At 42.3% G+C, this 23189-nt stretch overlaps 1 protein-coding gene across 3 annotated transcripts in view; it reads left to right on the top strand.

Annotated features, from left to right (window-relative positions):
* Positions 1 to 19511, top strand: part of LOC143983515 (formin-like protein 3) — a 166771-nt gene extending 147260 nt beyond the window's left edge. For 2 of the 3 annotated variants that reach the window (XM_077483296.1, XM_077483294.1), the window contains 9 exons: positions 2173 to 2241; positions 2334 to 2414; positions 2523 to 2652; positions 3269 to 3429; positions 8237 to 8338; positions 9982 to 10074; positions 13116 to 13239; positions 13432 to 13541; positions 15717 to 19511. In XM_077483296.1, coding sequence (XP_077339422.1) covers positions 2173 to 2241; positions 2334 to 2414; positions 2523 to 2652; positions 3269 to 3429; positions 8237 to 8338; positions 9982 to 10074; positions 13116 to 13239; positions 13432 to 13523 — 852 coding nt within the window. In that variant the 3' untranslated portion in view covers positions 13524 to 13541; positions 15717 to 19511. The remainder of the gene's footprint in view (positions 1 to 2172; positions 2242 to 2333; positions 2415 to 2522; positions 2653 to 3268; positions 3430 to 8236; positions 8339 to 9981; positions 10075 to 13115; positions 13240 to 13431; positions 13542 to 15716) is intronic. The other variant, XM_077483295.1, reaches the window with a different exon arrangement.
* The last annotated feature ends 3678 nt before the right edge of the window (positions 19512 to 23189 follow it).

Genomic DNA, 23189 nt, shown 5'->3' with positions numbered 1-23189 from the left:
CAAATCCGGCTTTAAACTTCTCCACAACAGTATTACGGACCTGCCTGGTGTGTTCCTTGGTCTTCATGATGCTCTCTGCGCTTTCAACAGAACCCTAAGACTATCACAGAGCAGGTGCATTTATACAGAGACTTGATTACACACAGGTGGATTCTATTTATCACTATCAGTCATTTAGGACAACATTGGATCATTCAGAGATCCTCGCTGAACTTCTGGAGTGAGTTTGCTGCACTGAAAGTAAAGGGGCCGAATAATTTTGCACGCACCACTTTTCAGTTTTTTATTTGCTAAAAAAGTTTAAATTATCAAATAGATTTCGTTCCACTTCACAATTGTGTCCCACTTGTTGGTGATTCTTCACAAAAAAATAACATTTTATATCTTTGTTTGAAGCCTGAAATGTGGCAAAAGGTTGAAAAGTTCAAGGGGGCCGAATACTTTGGCAAGGCACTGTATATATAAAATCTTCACTTGTGAATATTAAAAGTAAATAAATGCAAAGTGTTCGGACAAGACAAAAAGGTGGGGCAGTGACATCACACTCTCCACCGTGTCCAATCAGAGAACACTTTGCATTCATAAAGAAATGCAAAGCATTCTCTGAAAAGTGCCCATGCTAAGTGGTCGACTTCCTGCAATCAACATGCATCAGGTTGGCCGCTCAGCACAGGACCCAGGAGCAAATGGTGATCAGTGAAATGGTGTTATCTACTTCAGTGATTCCCAGCTTCCAGGGGCATCGGCCAGGTATGATATATACAGTACATAGTTACAATGGTCCAAGCCTGAAATTATTTTTTAATGGTCGGAAGCCTGCACAAATTTATGGATTACAGTTCTTTAGTTATAGATCAATGTAGACCATTTATTCTGAGTTTTCTTATGTACTTATTTTGAACACAGGTTTGTGTATGTGTTTGGTTTATATCTTTAGGGATGTCATTTATTTACCATATCTATGTATCCATTTGTTATTTCTTACAGCAGCTTGTCGGTAATCTAGTCTAATTGCAGTCTAAAACATTGTTTTCCTACATACGTTGTATCATGTTTTGCGTACATTAAAGAACACTGCTAAAAAACACTGCAAAAAAAAAAAAAAAAAATACAGCACAGAAATACCTGTTTTAAGTGCTATAACAGCTGCTTATAGTATGAAATATAAAGTATGGTCAGCATCCTGAACTGGCTAAGAAGCATAGGCGTGTGCCAGGTGTGCCCGGGCACACCTTAATCACCCTAGTGGCACAGATTCCCACTGTTTAAACCCCGGATATTTCAGCAAAACCCTCTAACTGGGGGCTTATTTTTTTTTAAATAAAAAAAAAAATACAATTCTAAAAAGTAATAAAAAAATAAGATGGCTGACACCGTCCAATGCTCTACTGACACCATCAATGTATATACACATGCATGTGTTTGAGCTTAAAGGTGCACACCCTAATGTAATAAGCTTGTGCACACCTGTGCTAAGAAGCTAATTAAAGAGGAAGTAAACCCTGATGGGTTTACTTCCTCTTTTTTTTCCCTGCAAAGGTAAAGCATAATGGACTACTATGCATCGCATAGTAGCTCATTATGTGTCACTTACCTGACACAGGAGCCAGCGAAGTCGCCGCTGATCCCTGTAGTCCGCCGCATCCATGTTGCTTGTGGCGTCTCGCAGCTCCGACGAATCACAGCGGCGCAACCGCGATGACGTCACTCCCGCGCATGCGCACGGGAGTCGCGCCTCGCAGCTCCGCCGCTGCCATACGGCGAAGCCGCGATGACGTCACTCCCGCGCATGCGCACGGGAGGCGACAAATTTGGCAAATCCATTCTTGGATTTGCCGCATTTAGTGCGCATGCGCGCCGCTGTCTACGGCGCATGCGCCGTAGACAGCGGTGCCCATTTTCGGGCAAATATCTCCTAAACCATATAGGTTTAGGAGATATTGCTTGGACCTACAGGTAAGCCTTAATCTAGGCTTACCTATAGGTCCAAGTTGTTTGGAAGGGTTTACTTCCTCTTTAAAATCAATAGTGAATAGAGGCCTTCAGATGCAAGTATATTTAAAATATGATTTTGGGATTCACTCCTGTTTTATGTTGCCATTGCTATTTTCACCTGGTAAAATTAGACCAATAGGAGATTCTACTTTCTGACATGTAACTTCCTCTTCCCAGCAACTGAATGCAGTGATTGCAGCTTCTGCTTCAGTCAAATCTTCTCCAAAGCTGAAACAAATGCTGGAGGTGAGTGAGGACTTGAGAAGACCCAAGTAAACTGATAAACATCAAAGCATGGGAGCCAGTTTAATTTGGGAAATATTTTTTTTCCTTTTTAGATAATTCTTGCCTTGGGTAACTACATGAACAGCAGCAAGAGAGGATCGGTCTATGGGTTCAAATTACAGAGCTTAGACTTGGTATGTTGGAATGGTTGACTGGTAGGGCACTTTTGTCTTTACTCACAGAGCTAGGGCTATAACTATAATGTATTTCTCTTCTGCACTACAATTCACCATTGGATCCAGCTACAAGACACAAAGTCAACCGACAGGAAGATGACATTGCTTAACTACATTGCCTTGATTGGCAAAGAGAAGTATCCTGAGGTGGCCACGTTCTACAATGAGCTTCATTTTGTGGAGAAGGCAGCAGCAGGTAAGAACTGCGATAGTCCAATACAACCAATCAGAAATCTTCTTTTATTAGTCTGGCTACAACTGCTCAAAGCTGTTTCCTATTGGTGTGTGTTTTGCCTCTCAGTACAGTGCTGAGAGGCAAAAACATTTCTTTTTGGATAAAAGGGGAAGGTTTAGACCAGTAATTCTCAACCAGGGTTCCTCCAGAGGTTACTAGGGGTTCCTTCAGCATTGGACAATTTCTGCCTCTCAGATAAGTTCCCACTGACACCATTGATCTCTTTATCTATCTGTAAGGAGGTAATTCTTCCCAATGACCACAAGTGTAAGGAGCATTCCTTTCATTGACCATCACACTAATGTATCATGAGGTGTAGATTTCTAATTTTTAGCAGGGGTTCCCCGAGACTGCAGAACTATTTCAAGGGTTCCTCTGTGTTGAAAAGGTTGAGAGAGGCTGGTTTAGAACTTGTCAAGCTCATACAGCTGTGTCCTCAATTTATGTTTCCCCTTCTTGTCCAGAAAACTCCATGTTAGTCCCTAACACAGATATCGTTAGTTGTATGTGAATTGAGGGGATATCTCCCCATCTGAGATGCACACGGCAAATATTTTCTTATTTCTGCTTTGTCCAGTGTCTCTTGAAAACGTCCTCATGGATGTAAGGGAGCTTGGGAAAGGAATGGACTTAATTCGCAAGGAGAGCAGTCATCATGACAATAGTGTTCTCAGGAACTTTGTGAGTGGAAATGAAGGAAAACTGGACAAGATTCAGAAAGATGCCAAAACAGCAGAGGTTAGTACATGGAAGGCATTGTGACAGCTCTTACAGCGAATATTTTCAGCAAAGCTAAAAGCATATATTAACTAACCTTTAATCCAGGTATGTACGGGTTAAAGAAGAATTAACATGCATCTAATAGGCTTGGTTAACACTGCCGTGACTTGGGATCCGACTTGTGAGACCCCAAGTCACATGACATGTGAAATCCCATGTTAGTCAATGAGCGTGGTCTTAATTAGCACTACTGAAGTCGTTTCGACTTTAGAAAAGATTCCTGTACTACTTCAAGTTGACTATCTGACTTGTGCCCGTAGACTTTAATGGAGGTTGCCTTCAAGTTGGATCCTCATCTTAATTGATGTGATTTGGATCCGACATTGCATGAAGATTACCCAGACATTCCATGAAGTTGCTTCAAAGTTGCATTGAAGTTGCACATACGTTGGCTGGGAAAAGTCGCACTGTATGTCATGTGACATTCAGCTCTTGGCAGTGTGAACCGAGCCTTAGCGGCTGTATTTTGTTTTTCTGATGTTTTTCCCTTTATTTTCACCTGGTGAAGCTGCCAGTAATACACTTTGTCCTAGTATGGCAATGTTCTCTTATGCTGGGTGCACAGCATGGGAAATTTTTTTTTTTTTTTCGTTCAACCAAGCGGCACTACCCCTCTTCCTTGCCAGAACACAGTGATCATCTCTCGCAGCCATTGTCCTTGAGCGCTGATCGGTTGCTGATTTTCGAACATGTTCCTTAGACAGAAGCCAGTCGGATCTTTATTGTATCTACAGATGAGTAACATGGTCATACTAAAATTATGTTAGGGGGACAGGAAGTATGGTGGGACTCTACAGAATCCCTCCCAATTTCTTCATCTCTGTAACATAGACAGATGTTCTGTAGTGCAGAGGTGGGCTGATGACGCACTGCTTGAGATAAACACAGGACAGCACAGATTTTTGCACCTATTGAACAGATATAATAAAATGCTTTGGATTGCATATGTAACAGACTAAAATGTAGCAAATAAATGTAGTTTATTGATAGGGTACTTTTAAGGTATTCCTTTGTTTCCCCAAAAGAACTGTCCCTGTAGGAAGCAGAACTTTAACTATAAACGTGTTAAAATAAAAAATCTATCAACTATGCTCCCTGTAGAAATCCCATGCATTGTGCATCTTACAATATTAGTACGGACAGGAACTCGTACATAGGAAACAGATTGAAGAGAGTAGTGTGTAGTGCTGTCATGCGAACATGTTTTAGATGCTAGGTGCTGGAAGCAAAGGAAGTTGGGCAATTTACAGAAGAGGAGCTCACAGCCAACTCTATGGTATTGCAGATAATAGGAGTGACTCACCTGACACTTTATTGGGTACACCTGTTCAATTGCTTGATAGCACTAATTGCTAATCGGCCAATTACATGGCAACAACTCAATGTATTTAGGCATCTAGACGTGGTGAAGACAACTTGCTGAAGTTCAAACTGAGCATCAGAATAGGGAAGGAAGGGGATTTGAGTGACTTTGAACATGGCATGGTTGTTGCTGCCAGATGGGTTGACCTAAGTATTTCAAAAACTGTTGATCTACTGGGATTTTAACGCACAACCAACTCTAAGGTTTACAGAGAATGCTCCAAAAAAGAGAAAATATCCAGCGAGCGGAGGTTGTGTGGAGGAAAATGCCTTGTTCGTGTCAGAGGAGAATGCGCAGACTGGTTCAAGATGATAGAAAGGGAACAGTAACTCAAATTACCACTCATTACAACCAAGGTATGCAGAATATCATCTCTGAAAGCACAAGACATTGAACCATCGAAGCAGATGGGCTACAGAAGCAGAAGACCACACTGGGTACCTCTCCTGTCAGCTAAGAACAGGAAGCTGAGGCTACAATTCACACGGGCTCACCAAAATTGCACAATAGAAGATTGGAAAAACGCTGCCTGGTCTGATGAGTCTCAATTTTAGCTGCGACATTCAGATGGCAGGGTCAGAATTTGGCGTAGACAACATGAAAGCATGGATGCACCTTTGGGATGTGATGGAACAGGAGATTTGCATAATGGATGTGCAGCCAACAAAGCTGCAGTAATTGCATAATGCTATCATGTCAATTGGGACCAAAATCTCTGAGGAATGTTTCCACCACCTTGTTGAATCTATGCCTCAAAGAATCAAGGCAGTTCTGAGGGCAAAGGGTGGTCCAACCGGTACTAGCAAGGTGCACCTAATAAAGTGGCCAGTGAGTGTATATTTAGTGTCGGGGGTCTGTGTGACATTGAAAATTTGGCTGTACGGAACTTAAAATATTTTGGATAAAAAAACCTTCACCTTTATTTACTTAACCTGTGTGTTCGTGTATAATGGACATCAACGTGCAGGATTTGATGAGATTATAAAACGTAAAGTATGTATATGTCCAGAAAGCCCAATTAGTGTAATACAGATGCTTCAAGCCCCATTGCTTTGTTCAACATCTCATCTGGAAGCTGGCAGTGGTAAATCGGAAGCCAGCACCATGCAGCATTTACCAAATTTTGGGAAAACGGCTTCACCCCAAATGCATGGTAGAAAGAGTCAACTTCCCCACCACTTATGTAGCTTTGAGATAATGAGGTGGCTTTACAAAGCAGCAGTCCTGATTAATGGATGAGAAGGTAGATGGGGTGGATGAGAAGGAAGTTGGATTGGGAGGAACATTTTTCTTGATGCTAATTTTAATAGATAAAGTGATTATAAAGCCTTAAAGTTATACTAACTTCTTTTTATTTTTTTAGTTTAATAATTATAAACATGTTATACTTACCTGCTCTGGGCAGTGGTTTTTCACAGAGCAGCCCAGATACTCCTCTTCTCGGGTTCCTTGGTGGCGCTCCTGGCTCCTCCCTCCTGCCCCCACAGCAAGCAGCTTGCTATGGGGGCAACCAAGCCGAGCTGCTCCTCTGTGTGTCCATTCAGACATGGAGCTGCGGCTTGGCCCCCTCTCTCTCCTCATTGGCTCACTAAATTTGATTGACTGCAGCGGGAGCCAATGGCACCCCACTACTGTCTCTGCCAATAAGGAGGGACAGTCTCGGACAGCCAAGACCCTGGTGCAAAATTGCTGGATCGAGATGGGGCACAGGTAAGTATTAGGGGGGCTGCTGCACACAGAAGGTTTTTTAGCCTAATGCATAGAATGTATATTAAGATAAAAAAAAACTTCTGACTTCAGAACCACGTTAATTTTTTTTCTTACCTTAAAAGAGGAAGTAAAGCCTCTTAAGGAAAAAAAAAAAGGCACCCTGCAAGGCAAAAGGCATAATGAGCTAGTATGCATAGCATACTAGCTCATTATGAATTACTTGCCTGAGTGGTCCTGAGTGGTTCTCGGTCACCACCTCCGTTGCCACCATGATACCCAGAGTGACTTCTGGGTATCGCGGCTCCGGTGCTGTGACTGGCCGGAGCCGCGATGCCATCAGTCCCGCAAATGCGCACTGGTGCTTCCACTAACTGCATGGTCGCCATTAGAAGCTGCACACTTGGTGCGCCTGTGCCCGATGTCTACGGCGCATGCGCCGAAGACATCGGTGCTGCTATTCTTGCACATATCTCCTAAACCCTTTAGGTTTGGGAGATATTTCTTGCACCTACATGTAAGCCTTAATCTAGGCTTACCTGTAGGTTACAGTGGTTGTAAGGGGTTTACAACCACTTTTAATGCATTTTATGCATTAAGGTACAAAAACCATCTGTGCTTCAGGTTTCCCCAGCCACCACTTATACTTACCTGAGCCCGATCTCGATCGGTTCCCACCTCTGTCAATCAAATCCTGTGGCGGGGGGGGGGGGGGGGGGGCACGGGGCACAAGCCGCACAGTCTGTGTCTATAGATGTGGACAGGGCAGCTCAGAAGTGAGCCTACACGAGTGCCCCTATAGAAAGCAGCTTTATTTGTTGGCTTTCGCTATAGAGGAGGAACCAGAAGCATTGGTGGTGGGGGGACAGCAGAAGAAGAGAATCAGGGCTGCTCTGTGCAATACCATTGCACAGAGCAGGTAAGTAGAACATGTTTAATTTAATTCAAAAAAATTAAAGCTTTAATATCACTTCGAAGCTAAAATCCAAATAAAACGAAGTGTGTCTAAATACAAGAGCTGGGTATTGTTAGTTGATTATTTCCTCTAGACATGTGCAGTAATCCAGCACGCAACATCTCCTGCACTTTTCCTCTGTGTAGGATTTTCCTGTAATAAAGACCAGTGACCGTTGCTCTCTCTTTGTGCACTGGTCTTGTATCTGCCCCCTCCTGTATTTTCTTGGACCCACTAGGCCCCACCCATGTGCAGCCCAATGATGTGTCACAACTACTTGAAAAGCTAATGTCTTGGTTTGCAAAGGCACTCAAAGTGAATTTATATCCATTGTGGCAAATGGATATATGAATATTGGAAAGTTTTCGTGCCCCTAGAGTTCAGGTTGAAAGGTTAGTGGACATATATAATAGACTCGGTGGCAGCATTCCAGATGGTTTCCCTTTTTCAGTGATGCAGCTATAGCCATAATGTATAATACAGGCATTGAAGCTTTCTTAGCTTGTGACAAAATAACTTTTTTTTTTTTTTCAGTTGCGTGTATTGTTTGCCTCTATCAGTTGTTTTTTCCTGCCTTATTTGAATGTTCTGTCTGGGTATTTTTAGCAATCCATCCCACTGTGATTCCTCCCTCCCACCCTTCCCTTCACTGTGCCTGCAGGAAATGTAGACTTGTGAAGTTTTATAAGCCTTTAGAAGGGAGCAGTATCTCCAGATCTCTCATTTTTTTCTCTTTGCAGGAAGCATACGCAGCTGTGGTGCTTTACTTTGGAGAAAGTCCAAAGACAACGCCGCCCTCCGTGTTCTTTCCAGTATTCGCTCGTTTCATCAAATCGTATAAGGTATACATGATAAACCCTGTGTCACATACTGGCATGCGCCTTTACTTGGCGCTTTAGAAGCACCTGTGTGGTTTTAAGTGTCTTTTGAGCAAAGAAGACGGGCTCTTTCCTGCCATTGTTCCAACAGGAAAAGGTTCTTGGGTCAGGGTGTGACCACCTACCTAGTGACCGAATAACACACTTCTTGTCCATTAAGTTGGATTGCAGCAAGGAGAGATGGATCCTTGTGGATATATTAGTTAGGGAAACTGCCCTTTGATCCATTTGTCGCCCTACTGAAGTGCTATTTACAATCACATGCTCCACGCAGGCATCTAAATGAAGAGCCATCTGAGCGAGGTCATACATACTTATGTGTAATGAAATGTGTTTGCACAAATCAGAAATTCAGTAAATGATCCTTATAAACACAAAGAGGATGGTTGATGATAACTTCAGACACACATTTAGTTTGTGTAAAGCATACTTGAATAAGAATCAAATCTCTCTCTATTTTTTTTTCTCTCTCCTCTGTGTCTTTCATACATAAATAAGGGTTGCACACCGATACCATCTTTTTACTAACGAGTACGAGTACCAATACTTTCGGTCGAGTACTCGCCAATACCTTTTGTGGTGCGGCTTGAGCCCATCCAAAAAGGATGGGCTCAAATCACACTGCAAAGAATCAAATGCGATTTGAACAGGTATGCGGTGTGATTTCTGTCCAAATTAGACTGCTCCTGTGCGAACCCAGGCTGAAATCGCTGTGACAAGCCTGGGTTCACGCAGGAGCGGTGCGGAAAACCTCATGCGATTCAGACAAGAATCTCATCGATTTCCTGTTCAAACCACATGTGAATCGTTGCAGTGCGATATGAGCCCATTAGTTTTGTATGGCTCAAATCTCACTGCAGAAGTATCGGGTATCGCAGCATTTTCACGAGTATATCAATACAACCCTAATATAAATATATAGTAGAAAAAGATGATGGGACACGATCTCCAATGCAAAAGTTTTTTACTGAAAAAATCTTCAGGACATATATAATGTGGCAGCTACTGTACAATTACGAGCATACCATGCTCTTCATCAGTGTGCACAGATTTCTCAGTAAAAACATTTACCATTGGAGATCGTGTCCCATCGTCTTTTTCTACTGAATATTGGTGGATCATTGGGAGCCCATTGTGTCACTGCTCCAAAAAAAGCACAGAGATTAAGGGGAAGTAACTCACTCCATTATTTGAGATATATATATATATATATATATATAAACCCAAAGTTGGTCAACTGCACTCAATATACTAGAAAAGTGCCCTAGTCCTCCATAAATAAAGCTTCATGTATCCAACCTAGTTGGAAGGCACCCATGGGTCTTCACACCGAATTAAGGTGCAACATTTATTGTTTCAAGGTTTTGATGGATCACAGTTCATCTTTCTCAAAATGCTGATAATTGAACAAGCAATTAAACCACCAATAACACCTCTCCAAGTGGTGAAGTCAGATAGTCCCTATATATGAATAAAACTATGATGTCAGTCCATACTAATTACCTTAGTGTGTTTTCTTTATAAAGTATATTCATTTATGTATTAGAGTAATATGGCTGTCCTATAAAACTGATAACAGGCCTGATTTGTGCTGTTTAACCAAATAGGAAGCTGAACTTGAGAATGAGATGCGCAAGAAGCAGGAGGAGGTTCTGCGAGAGAAGTTATTGGCGCAAGAAGCAAAGAAGATGGACCCTAAGGTATGGTCTACATGACTGAAGTAGTTCTAAGTGTCATGGACTGTGGCACAAATGGTCCTGCACGCCAAAATGCAAGCACCATCATTGCTTCTGCTATCAGGAGAACATTGATTCAAGCAGACTTATGAAGTGATGCCTTCCTAGTTGTTCTCAGTTCTGATCTGTAGTCATGTTGTACTAATGTACAGCCCAGAATGCAGACAAGTTGAATAAGAACAGAACAATGCTTGAGCCTGTGATGAAGGCATCATGTCCACTGCTGCTGCTAAATGGACGTTTAGAAGCAGTTGGGCATTTTTTTCAACTGCTCCTAAACTTTCCTGTTATCTTATCAGGTCATGTACACAGGGTGGTTTACAGTCGTTTCTAGGCAGTTGAGTTTAGAGGCTTTTTTTGGAACGCAAAAAAATGGGTTCAGAAGCTGAGTTTAGAGGCATTTCAGGAGCGAAACTCAGTAACTCGTATCTAGCTGCATTTAGTTTTAAAGGCGTTTTTTAAATTTTTGGCTATTTTGAAAATATATATATTTTTTTAAACGCGCCATGTAAACCCGGCAAAATGGATGTTTTAAAAGTGGGTTACTATCTGTCAAGTTAAATCGTTCAAGAGAGGTTGTAAAAATGTCCCGTCTACATGAAGCCGAAAGGTGCCAAAGCACAGGGAAAGAAAAGACCAGAGTAAGTGGTTATATTTGCAGTCGTGGTTGGTAGTGCCCCTGAATATATTAGAATGCGATTGTGTATTCTTATTGTAGAGGGTTTGATACAGTGCCAAGAGTTTGCTCAGCACTTTATAAAATAAAGGAAGGCAAAACAGTTACAATACAATGATAAGAGGGTTTGGAGGATACTGCTTGTGAGAACTTACAACATAAAGGTAAAAAACCACTACGGGTCGGCTCACACTTGAATCGCACAGGAACACAATATGCGTTCCTGCGCAATAGCTGTGTGACTGGATGCGGTGCGATTTCAGTCCATTAATTTGAATGAGCTGAAATCCAACTGGATTGCACAAAAAGTAGTGCATGCACTACTTTTCAAAAACGCACTTCAACTGTGGTATGCTAAGATTATATTGATACCCACAGTATATCGCACACCCAGTGCATATTAAACGTGGTGCGAAATAAGGCTCCATTCACATTTGGCATGTTGGGATCTCCGGCAGAATGGCTGCAATTCTGCCCGCAATCTCAAATCCTACTACTTTTGCAAATGGCATGTTCAGGTGCCATCCATTTTCAATGGCACCTAAAATGCGGTGTGGTTTTGCCGCTATCATCGTGGGATAAAGCGCGTGGCAATCGCAGCAAACTGCAGTGTGCAAAGCTTGTTGCCCATAATGAAGCAAAAGCTTATTTTGGGTGACAAGCATTGTTCATTGTGGTTCGCCACAAATGCCACCCGATTTATCCTGCAGGATTTTGAATGAACATATTGGGAAAGGCCATCAACGCCATGTGTGTTCATCTTAAATTAGGAGTTGCTGACATTTTATTCCTGAGCAATAAGCCTTTAACAGTGTCTTTTGGACATGGGCCATTAAAGAGTTAAGATTGCTAGGAGAAAGAAAAATCAGTGAACTTTTAATAAATAATATAATTAACTGATTGCTTTTTTTGATGGGAGTTGTTCCGATGTTTTTCTGGTCTCACTGGTTAACCTTTTATATTGATTTCTGGAGCTTCTGTTCCTCTATAAAGTGTTACCAAAGCTTACACTGATGGTGTGTGGGGGGAACATCCAGTCAATAGGGCAGTCTGCCAGTACTACTCTTTCACGTTCAGTCTTTGTCAAGTTTTCTGTTGTTCGAAGATCTTGTGAAGTATTTTAGTGGACATTTACAGCTGTTTACAACCCATATCCTCTTAACTCTTGGTTAAGTATATGAGAGAGTATATGCTGGGTTTACCCAGAGCAAGAAATGCATACAGGTGTTGTTACAGTGGGAGATAACTTCAGGTACCAACAATGATTTAGCTGGTCTCAGCAGTGAAAATAACTGCTAGACTAATTGTATTGTTTGGTTAATAGCAATACTTCCACATTCCCCCCCCCCCCTCATTTTATAGTGACCCTAAAGCCACCTTAGAGGATCACCATCCATCTAAGGCAGTGGTCTCCAAACTGCGGCCTTTTGCCTGCGTTTATCTGGCCCTTGGGGCATTATTCCTTCAACTGATACCAGTGATGGGGCACAATTCCTCCCACTGGCAGCAGCGATGGGGCACTATTCTTTCCACTGACACCAGTTATGGGGCACAGTTCTACTGACACCAGTTATGGGGCACAGTTCTACTGACACCAGTGATGGGGGGTACTATTCCTCCCACTGACACCAGCAATGGGGCCACTATTCCTCTCACTGACACCGGTGATGGGCCACTATTCCTCTCACTGACACCGGTGATGGGCCACTATTCCTCTCACTGACACCGGTGATGGGCCACTATTCCTCTCACTGACACCGGTGATGGGCCACTATTCCTCTCACTGACACCGGTGATGGGCCACTATTCCTCTCACTGACACCGGTGATGGGCCACTATTCCTCTCACTGACACCGGTGATGGGCCACTATTCCTCTCACTGACACCGGTGATGGGCCACTATTCCTCTCACTGACACCGGTGATGGGCCACTATTCCTCGTACTGACACCGGTAATGGGGCACCATTCCTCCTACTGACAATGGTGATGGAGCACTATTCCTCCCACCGATACCAGTGATGGGCACTATTCATCCCTCTGACAATAACAATGAGGGGCAATTCCACTATTTTCTAATCCCACTGGTCACAGTCTAGTCCTCCTAAAGTCTGAGCAGCAATAAACTGGCCCTTTGTTTGGAACGTTAGGAGACCCCTGATCTAGGGTAATCCTCTTATTCATCAATAATTACTGTTTATATCTTTCCACGGGAAATATCTGGATTTGTTTTTTGGGTGATATGAATGTATTCTATTTTCGGAGAGTAAAGTTTACTGAATGAAGAAGGAAATGTAGCTAATGTTTTGCACACCATTTTTATTTCTGTAGTCTCCAGCGCCGAAAAATAAACGGCAGCAACAAGATCTGATAGCAGAACTGCGGCGGCGGCAAGCCAAGGACCATCGACCGGTGTATGAAGGAAAGGATGGAACCATTGAAGACATAATAACAGGTGGGTGTTTTAGTTAGCAAGTGAGTTAATTGAATGCATCCTTACAGTTATCTCTATAATATTGTCTTCCTTCTTTTTGCCCCAATGTATATAGTCCTCACTAATGGGGGCTGCTGAACCTCTCTTTTCAGTTTGCCTTAATTGACCATGTATGTATTTCTCTGTTTCCCCAACCTGCATTGATGGCTGCAGTCCTGAAGAGTGTCCCCTTCACAGCCAGAACAGCCAAGAGAGGCTCTCGCTTCTTCTGTGATACATCCCTATTTGAGGATTCAAACTGTTAAGCCCAATGCCTTTAAAAAGTATGTAAAGGTATAATTCTGCATGCATTGTGACCTTCCTTGTCTGGCCATGGATGGCCTGTCATGGAGAACACTGGAATGCATGCCCAGGCCTTGCACTTTAACCTTGTAGTCATAATTACTAATCACCTGCGATGCACCTGACTGCATGCAACATCTACATACTCTTCTGTCGGTGCATTCAATATTCACACAAAGCACAGTGTACAGCCATAGGGAGAAGGCTTGTGCTGTTTTATCAATTTTTTGGTGAAAATTCCATCAGATTGTAGACCTCATCATTAGGGAAGATCATGAACCCCTGTATTATTAATACCAATTTTATGTACAATTGTCTTTTTGACATTTGATATATTGGCTCCATATGGACCATCGCCTTTTAAGCTTCCTGACGGTTTGTCTTTTAGTAGAAATGACTAGTGCTGTTCCTGTACAGAGGTCAGCTGTGCCCTTACCCAGGTAATGGGGAAAACCTCCTTTACTGGGCCCAGAGCTACTGGCCATAATTCTCATTATCAAGCCATCTCCCTCGCTAACTGTGCTTGTGTGGAATATTGCCTGTCCTGCACTCGTGCTGTTTATTTGTAACCAGTGGAGAGAGCAGTATGACCTCCATAGGAACTTGTGGGGAGAGAAAGTTATAAGGTAGAGCACTTCGTTTATTTTTTTTCTCCATATGGGGGAGAGTGCTGCTCTTTATATACTTCTCTTTAGTTTTCATTTTCCTAGTTATATTCCTTCCTTTCTATTTTATCTCTCAGATTAGCTACCAGGAAGATTCATCTTTAGTTTCCTAGTCTCTTGCAGAGGGTAAGAAGAGGGACAGCTGATCTTCCTCTATAACAGCTATTGCTGCCTATGCTGCTTCTGCCTTGTGCCAAACTTGTCTCCTATAACAAGCATTTGCTTTAAGTGACTGACAATGCTGCCTGTTGATACCAGCCCACACACAGAATTAAGATCTGAACTTATAGACAGATAATGCTGTTCAGCTCAAAGAAAAGAGAACTTGTTACTACTAGGAACAATTAGAAGCAATGATGTAAAATGCAGGGACTTTTGCAAGGTCTAGTATCCAGTTTCTAGTATCTAGAAAGTATCTAACTCCTTGATATGTTCATTTTGACCTATAAGAATAGTCAGTTTTTGCTAACTGCACGATTTGCTAAACAGACCAGTGATGGTCTGCCACCTTGATGTAAAGGCTTTTATTTTATTATTAACCTGGTTTGGGCCCTTCTTTAAGGTTCACATCTTATGAGTGATAAAATCAAGGCTAAGAAATGTGGCCATACAGAGTACTAATTTCTTGCAATCGCAGGTTTCAGGAAATAAATTTGCATGATTCCTCCATCAACACAGTGTTGACAGGGGAATCCACAATTGTCTTCTCAGGGTGGGAGACAGTGATTATCCCTAGGGGCTATAGCATCCGCTAGCGATAATCGCAAGAGAACCTGGCAGGCTGGTTGAACCCAAGTTGATTGATCAAACAACTTAGGTAAATTCAGCTAGCCTATTAATGGATCAATTCTTGCCTGGTCTTTGAATTCGAATGGTGTATGGTCAGCCTTAGATGTCTGTGAACTATCATTATCTTTTCAAAGTATGCCAGTAGCTAGGTCCATTACTATCTGTTCTCCGTACCAGTGTGAGTTCTGAACTTACCATCAGCTCTACCTTCATAGCAGACTGTGCCTGAAAAACAAAGCACATTTTTAATGAAATTTACTCCTAAGCAAGCATTGTAAGACCACAAGCAGTTCTGAGCACAATGGAGCTAGTTAAGAATGCCATTCCATGTCGTTACTTTTCCTATCCAACATAATGGATATGTCAGCAGTATCTGCAAGAAGCAGAACACGATGAGACCAATAATATACACTATTTACAAAGTTGTTTTGTGTTCTAACCATTTTAAATTTGCCATACATATGAGGTTGAGTTTATCTTAGAAGAAAGCTTCAGAAAATGTGTTCCACCACAGACAGGCTCAACGCCTTAGGATTGTCAATAACTATTATATGTACAGCTAATGATATTCCTTTTTCACCACTGACTCTCAACTCTACAAAGCTTCCAGTCTCGTGTACAGTGCCTTTGCCTGCTTCAGCCACAGAGCTCTCGTGTCCTCAGTGCACATTATCTGACATTTCACTTGTTTTATCTTTTCAGATCTCCGTAATCAGCCCTTCAGACGTGCAGATGCAGTTCTGCGGCATGCCTGGAGGCGGAGCTAGCACATCCAGTTCCATGAGCCAGATCAGGCCTTGCTGTGTATGTTGCTCCTTGGAGTAGATGAACTTTAAAACACTCAGCAGATGACTGTGCTCCACATGTTAAGGGAAATGAAGAAGCCGGGACACTTCACAAAATAGAAGAAAAAAGTGCCTTATTGCTACAGTATTATAGAACTATTTTTCTTTTACTATTTATATTTTCTTAAGTTTTTACTGTTGAAATTGTAAATATTTTTTTTTTTGTAAGTTTGCCCGACCAATATTGGCTGCTCTGGGCGAAAAAAAGTGCCTTGTAAGTGTTAAAAAGTTTTTTTTTTTATGCAGTTAGGTAGATTGAACACTAATGTGATGTAAAGACTGAAGCCTTTGTGGTGGAAGGGCTGGTAATGTTAAATGTATGCCTTCTGGCTTTGGCAAGGTTAATATAGCAAGAGCATTTTTACATATTTTATTTACTTTATTCTGATCATAGGGGGAAGAAAAAGGAAACGTGTCATATTTTTGAGTTTGATTCAGAAAGTTGTAGAGAAATCGCATATATATATAATGAAATTAGTGCAGAAATGATGATGGTTTATGGGTTTCTTTCCCCAGCTGCTGATCCCTCATGCTGTCAGCTGAGCTGTCTATCGAATCATGTAGACATTCTCTCTACCTGTCTTCATGGTGCAGGTGACAGACCTCCCATTCTTCACCACCTTGTTTGTCAGTTATTTGCTGAGACAGCTAATCGCAAAGAGGGATTTCGTCAGCAGAACTCTAGAAATAGTTCTGGAGGAGCAATCTACACTTGTTTCAATAGACTGCTTAGCTTGACGCAACATGATGCAGAAGTCTTATAATGGAAAAACACGTCAGTTGCACAAATTTCACAGCTGGTGGAAGGAGATCCAATACTTTGTTACATAAACAGCACTGTGTGATGTAAGTATGCATTAGGTGGGCAGGCATGTCAATTGTGTGACTTCATTTGGAGTCACGACATTTACAGATGCAGTGTTGTCTTCTTAATGGGACCTTAAGACAGGTTAAAAGTAACCTATCAGGATAGAAACATGAGGAGTTGTCATTGCTGACCTTTTTTTTTTTTTTGGAAATGGCAACTTCCATGGCTGCCATCCCTACTCTTACTTCACTACTTTGTCCAATCAGTGACCTGACATGTGTGTGATTGCCAGGGGCAGGACATCTGGTATGCACATGCTTGGTCCTGGTCATTGACTCACTAACTGGTGAAGCACAGATGGGGGCACCAATTTCTTTTTCATATACCAGCAGTGGCAGCTGCCATTTACCTGTCCTGCAAATTCCTCTCATGCTGCCTTTCTGCACCTTGCATCTTTATAACATTATATACGGTAAGCTGTCTGGCGTACCTAAAGGCGTTATCATTGCATCAATATGTAAAAGTGTAAATGCAATGCCTGTCTTGCTTCTCTTGCATACTCCCAGGAGCTCTCTTCAGAGTTACAATATTACTGTTTACAATATTAATGAGAGATGTTGCAGTGCTGTGACCCCCCCATCTAATTCATCCTAGCGTATGATGAATTTATTAAATTGCAGCTGCCTAGTGTTTTCTCTAGAAAAAGAAACAGGTAATTGAGTATACATTTGTACACACTATAGATGTATAAAAGCAACTTGGACACCAATCTCCTTTCCAGTGTACCTGTCACCTACAAAGAGCAGACAATATCAGTTTCCTATATGCAAATAACATTATTGCAGTATGAGATAGGAATGCAGTGATGCTGCTAGTTTATAGGAATTGATAGTATTGTAAATATAGGTCAAATCCACAAAATGACTGCCTACGTTTTTTTGTAGATGACAGGTACAGGCCTCTCTGCACAGGCCAGAAATGTTTATGCAATGTTTCCAGTCTGCACACTTTATTTTGCTATGATATATTTATATGTATTTAAGCTGTATCTAAACGATGTCTTACCAGTCTCTCCCATTCCTACCCATACATACTTCACAGTGAAGTCTCTTTTTATACTTTGGTAGGTTTGGGATTGGCATTCCTCTGTGTCAGGCTCAGAAGTCTATGATACATCTACATTTTTGATTAACGATAATTTATTTTTAAATTGTTCAGATCAGCAAATTTGAATCCAGCTTGTCAACCTGATTGGTAGACAATTGGACCAAGTCTTTGGCATTGGGGAATCTCCTTCCTTTTTTTTTTTTTTTTTTGCTTACTAAAGTCTTACTGTCCGTTTGCTAGTCAGAGTCAAAACTATTTTAGTTTTTTTTTTTTAATTTAAGATTTTAAGCGAGGGGTCTTTTGCCTATATTTTATATTTTTGGTCAAACATTTTAAAGATGACGATGATGGTTATTTAAATCACAGGGAAAACGTAGCTTGCTGACTGGTCGGAAGAGAAGAATTTTTTTTTTTTTTTTTTTTAAACCATTTTCTCATTATTTCAGTAACATTCCATGTTTTGTTTGTTGGATATTGCAGGGACCACTGGGTGAGATTTACTAAAGCTGGAGAGAGCAAAGTCTGGTGTAGTTCTACATATAAACCAATCAGCTTCCAGGTTTTATTGTCAAAGCTTAATTGAACAAGCTGAAGTTAGAAGCTGATTAGCTACTATGGACGGTTGCACCAGATTCCGTGTGCACCAGTTTTAGTAAGTCTCCCCCTCTGTGTAGTTTATGTTTTAACATTCCAAGTTTCTTGTTTACTATACAAAAAGGAAACATTGCCTGGTTAGCAATGTATAGTGAATGGCACAGTATGTTAAGGTGTCTGCCATGTATGAAGCAGTGTAATCAGAAACAAGAGCAAACTTTCCCATGTGTAAGTTCCGATGATTTTGAATGTATACATTGCGAATACAAAGTTTTATAATCCCAAAGTTCAATCGTTTTTTTTTTCCTGTGCTCTCTTTTAGTCACCATTCGCATGGGTATATTGCACCACTGCTAATTCCAGGCAGAAAGAATCTACTGATTCCTGCTGCTGGGATTGACAGCTGTGTGTGGATAGCAGTGGCTGCTGAGCCCGTACAATGCAACGACATACTGGTGATCGCATCTGGACGTACATACAAAGTACTGCTGGCATTTGTAGCATGGCAAAATGCCTTTGCGAATGGTGCCTTATACAGTGCCTTTTCTAAATTGGGTAAAAAGCCATATTATCCTTTGCAGCTGCTATGCATCTTATCATTCAGCTAAACCTAGAAAATCCTATTCATGCACTATATTACATCCCTGTCCCCCTGGGCATTGTCATCTACACTTCATTTACAATCTGTTCTTTAAATTTATTTAAGTTTTAGAACACAGTGTTGGCTGTTTGTCTTTTGCCCCAAAAATAACAGTGGTGACAGTTTGATGACCTATAGTTTAGTTTATTTGCTCACCTCCAGCAGTGTTATAATTGCAATACATGCAGAAGACAACAGGGGCCTGCTGCAAGCTCGTGGTTTTCTGTACCGTAATAATTATGCATGTGGAATACATTCCTGTCCTTCTTCTCCAGAGCCCACAGACATGCAGAGCAGTGCGCTATCAGAGAAGGTGTCCTTCCATACCTTTTCTCAGTGTATTAACCATGTACAGTATGTTATTTCTGATGTTAAGAAGCCAGTAATTGTTTATTACAAGTCATGTTTAAGTTCTTTAATTGTCAGGTTTCAGGAAAATATTTAGTGCTCTCTGTTATATTATTATTTTATTTTGTCATCAATAAATGTGCAGAGCCCTATCATTCCATGTGTGTGACTCTACGTGTGTAGTATCAAATAGACCAATTCGCACTACAATGCAAAGGCAGAGGGTACTGAGATGGTCCAGACCAGTGATAAGGGTAACAATGTTGTAAAGTCTGGCTAAACACAGTAACTAATGAAGAATGGATGTGTTGGTTGTGGAACTTTAATGATACAAGGGAGAAAGGAGGTGAAAAATCTTTGAGAAATGTGCATGATTATCTATTCATTTGTCTACCTTTTGCTAGGAGTTGTAAAGGCAGAAGGTTTTTTTATGTTAATGTATTCTATGCATTAAAGCTGGAGTTCCGCCCCTTTAAAAATGAAAAGTCAGCAGCTACACATACTGTAGCTGCTAACTTTTAACATCAGAGCACTTGCCTGTCCTGGAGTCCAGCAATGTCTGCACCGCAGCTGATGTTTCCATCGGCTGATTGGCTGTTGCCGCTGTCATTGCGGGTAAGACTACCCAGCAGTGTAGTCTTTTGGCTTCATGACCGGGTCACTACTGTGCATGCGCGAAGCTCGCTGCTCTCTCTCACTGGCCTGGCTGAAGGGGAGGAGGAGGGGGACTGAGCTGCTGACATAATTCGCCAGGGCTCGGTCTCCCGAAAGTGGGGACAGGGTACCTGTAAAAAAACGGGTGTCTGCTCCCCCCCGAAAGATGCCAAATGTGGCACTGGAGGGGATGAGGAGTCAGATAAGCGTAAGTTCCACTTTTGGGTGGAACTCTGCTTTAAGATGAGCCTTCTGTGTACAGCAGCTTCCCCAGCACCCCTAATACATTCCTGAGCCCCATCTCTGTTCAGTGATGTCCGCGGGTCTCTCAGCAGCCCCAGGCTCCCTCCCGATTGGCTGAGACACAGCAGCAGAGCCATTGTCTCCTGTGGCTGTCCATCAAAGTCAGCCAATCAGGTGTGAGGCTGGGTTCACACTGCTGCGGGTGGGAGATCCGGATGTGATTCGCACTGCAGTGCAAATCACATCCGATCTCCGTAGCGATGCGAGTTCAGCCATACAGATAGTATGGCTGAATTCGCATCGCTCCCGCCGCAAACTCGCACGGGACCCTTTTTTTGGTCCGCAGCAGAATCGGATCGCATGGGTGTTCACACCATGCGATCCGATTCCTGTGCGAGTGTGCAGATCGCACTGCGATATGCGGACGGATCTGGGGGTGTCATTAACATTTCATTGACACTCCCAGCCGTTCGCATAGGGCAGTGTGAACTGCCAGCGGGAGGCATGCGATGCGGGAAAACGCTGCGGATTTGCGGCGTTCCCGCATCGCTATGGTGTGAACCCAGCCTGAGAGGAGCGGGGCCAAACGGCAGATCTGTGTTTGAATGGCCACACGGAGATGCAGCTTGGCTCAGGTGCCCCCATAGCAAGCTGCTTACTGTGGGGGCACTCGACAGGAGGGAGGGGCCAGGAGCAGCCAAGAGGGACCCAAGAAGAGGAGGATCTGGGCTGCCCTGTGCAAAACCGTTTCACAGAGCAGGTAAAGATAACATGTTTGTTATTTTACTACTTTTTTTTTTAAACAAGACTTTACAATCACTTTAAGGCACCCTTTAAAAAGATGCACAATCTCGAGGCACCCCATTCTAAAATGTAAAAAAAAAAAAACAATAGTTTTATGTAATGCAGCAACATCCACACATGTAGTACACTCAACATTGGAGATTATTTATTCTTCCAAAGAAAATACACTTTTGCACATTGGTATTGACTAGTATTAAAATATTTCTCTACTGCAGTTTTCTCCCTCATTCAGCTAATGTGATCCCAGTGCTGATGGAGAGGGACAGGGGAGGGGCAAACGAGGATGCTGTGCAGGCACCCAATGTCCTCATCAACCAATGGTGTCATTGGTTTTTAGGATGCTGGCGGCTAGGTGGTCTCAAAATCTGTAGCTTTGTGTAACTAAGAGGCAGACTTTATCCACCAGCTGGCTTGTATGCAATGTTTGGGGCAATTTTTAAGCGATTTTCCAAGGCAACCCTGAAGAAAACTGAAAGCACCCTGGTTGAAAAAGGCTGGTCTATGTTATACAAAACTTCTTCAGCACATTCTTACATGGCATTTAAAAGAACAGAATATAAATAAAGATGTCATGGGAACATACGGAGTAAGGAAACACTACTCTTTCATTAGAGAGCTGATAGCACTACTAAACTGTTGTTTTTAATCGAAACACCTGTTAATATATAATTTATTTTTTATACAAATTACTTAAAAAAACGTAACCTGCATAGCATGCAAACTATTAGAGATGTGATGGTGTACTAACAAGGCGTTATGTAAGTTTATGTCTAGACAATATTTCTGTTTATTTTCTATATGCAATGTTCTTTGCTCTATCACTGCAGTCATCTAAATGTTCCATTTAAAGCCCAAATGAACATTTAGGCCTCTTTCACACGGACGATCCATTCAGGTCCGCCTGTCAGTTTTTCAGTCGGACCTGAACAGATGCTCCATAGAGGTATATGGAGCGTCTGATGTCAGCAGTGACATGTCGCTGACATCCGACCCGCTCCGATCTGAAAAATTGTGACGGAGGAAAAACCTAGTTTTCCATCCGTCATCAGATCGAGTGACGACGGACTCTGCATAGGGGAGAGCGGCACTCTGACAGGTCCGTCCCTGCACAGTGTGCAGAGACGGACCTGTCATCTTCCTCCTCAGCGGGGATCGACAGAGCGATCCCCACTGAGCAAGCGGATATCCACGGGGTGGATCATCATTGATCCGCCCTGTGTGATAGAGCCCTAAGTGTAATCAACATAATTCATTCTAGGCACATAAAAAAAAAAAAAGTGTTTAATGTTTTACAGTTTTTCATTCTAAAGCAGCTACAGCCTGAGTAGAAAAGTCTGTCCCCTGACAGAAGCTGCAGCGTATGTCCCTTGTTCTCTGTGGAGAAACAATGGTCTCTCTGTAAGGCCGCGTACACACGGGCGGACTGTTCGCCCAACTTTGTCCGTCAAACAGTTTCGGCAAACAGTCCGCTCAAAACTGCTGAAACCGTGCGCGATGACGTGAACGGCACGTACGACGGGACGAAAAATACGACGTCCTATACACTGCATTATAACTTTCGGCGTGAAAATCCTTTCTGAGCATGCGCGCAACTTTGTTTGACGAACAAGCCTACACACGAGCGGACTGTTCGCTGAAACAAGGTTTCAGCGGACAGTTTTACGGAATTTCCGAAAAACCTTGTTCGTCAAACTGTCCGCTGAAACTGTCCGCTGAAAGCCCACACACGAGCGGACTGTCCGCCCAAACACTGTTCAGCGGACAAAGTTGGGCGAACAGTCCGCCCGTGTGTACGCGGCCTAAGGGTCTGATATGCCCCCTGCTGAGCCTGAGCTACCCAGCAGGGAACATGAACTTTGTTGACTGCAGAGCATTAGGTCTGCACTGCTGCTTCTTATAGCACAAGAGTCTTGCTCATTAGTTGCTGGAATTTTCTCCTGTAGCCGTTTTAAACCTTTGTTTTGATGCACCTGCAATATATTTAGCGTATTTAAACTAAAGGATCAACAGATGCATTTTTTTGCTATGGGAAACCATTCTGTAGCTTCATTAAAAAAAAAAAAAAAAAAAGCCCCGCAGATATTTCTGTGGAAAAAAAAAAATTATTCTGATATGAAAGATCAAACACAGAC

This window comes from Lithobates pipiens, unplaced genomic scaffold (assembly GCF_037356315.1).
Source record: "Lithobates pipiens isolate NorthernLeopardFrog02 unplaced genomic scaffold, aLitPip1_a1.2 Scaffold_16, whole genome shotgun sequence".
In the NCBI taxonomy this organism is placed as follows: Eukaryota; Metazoa; Chordata; class Amphibia; order Anura; family Ranidae; genus Lithobates; species Lithobates pipiens.
The sequence above is the reverse complement of the archived record's forward strand: the minus strand, read 5'-3'. Positions and strand labels throughout refer to the sequence as shown.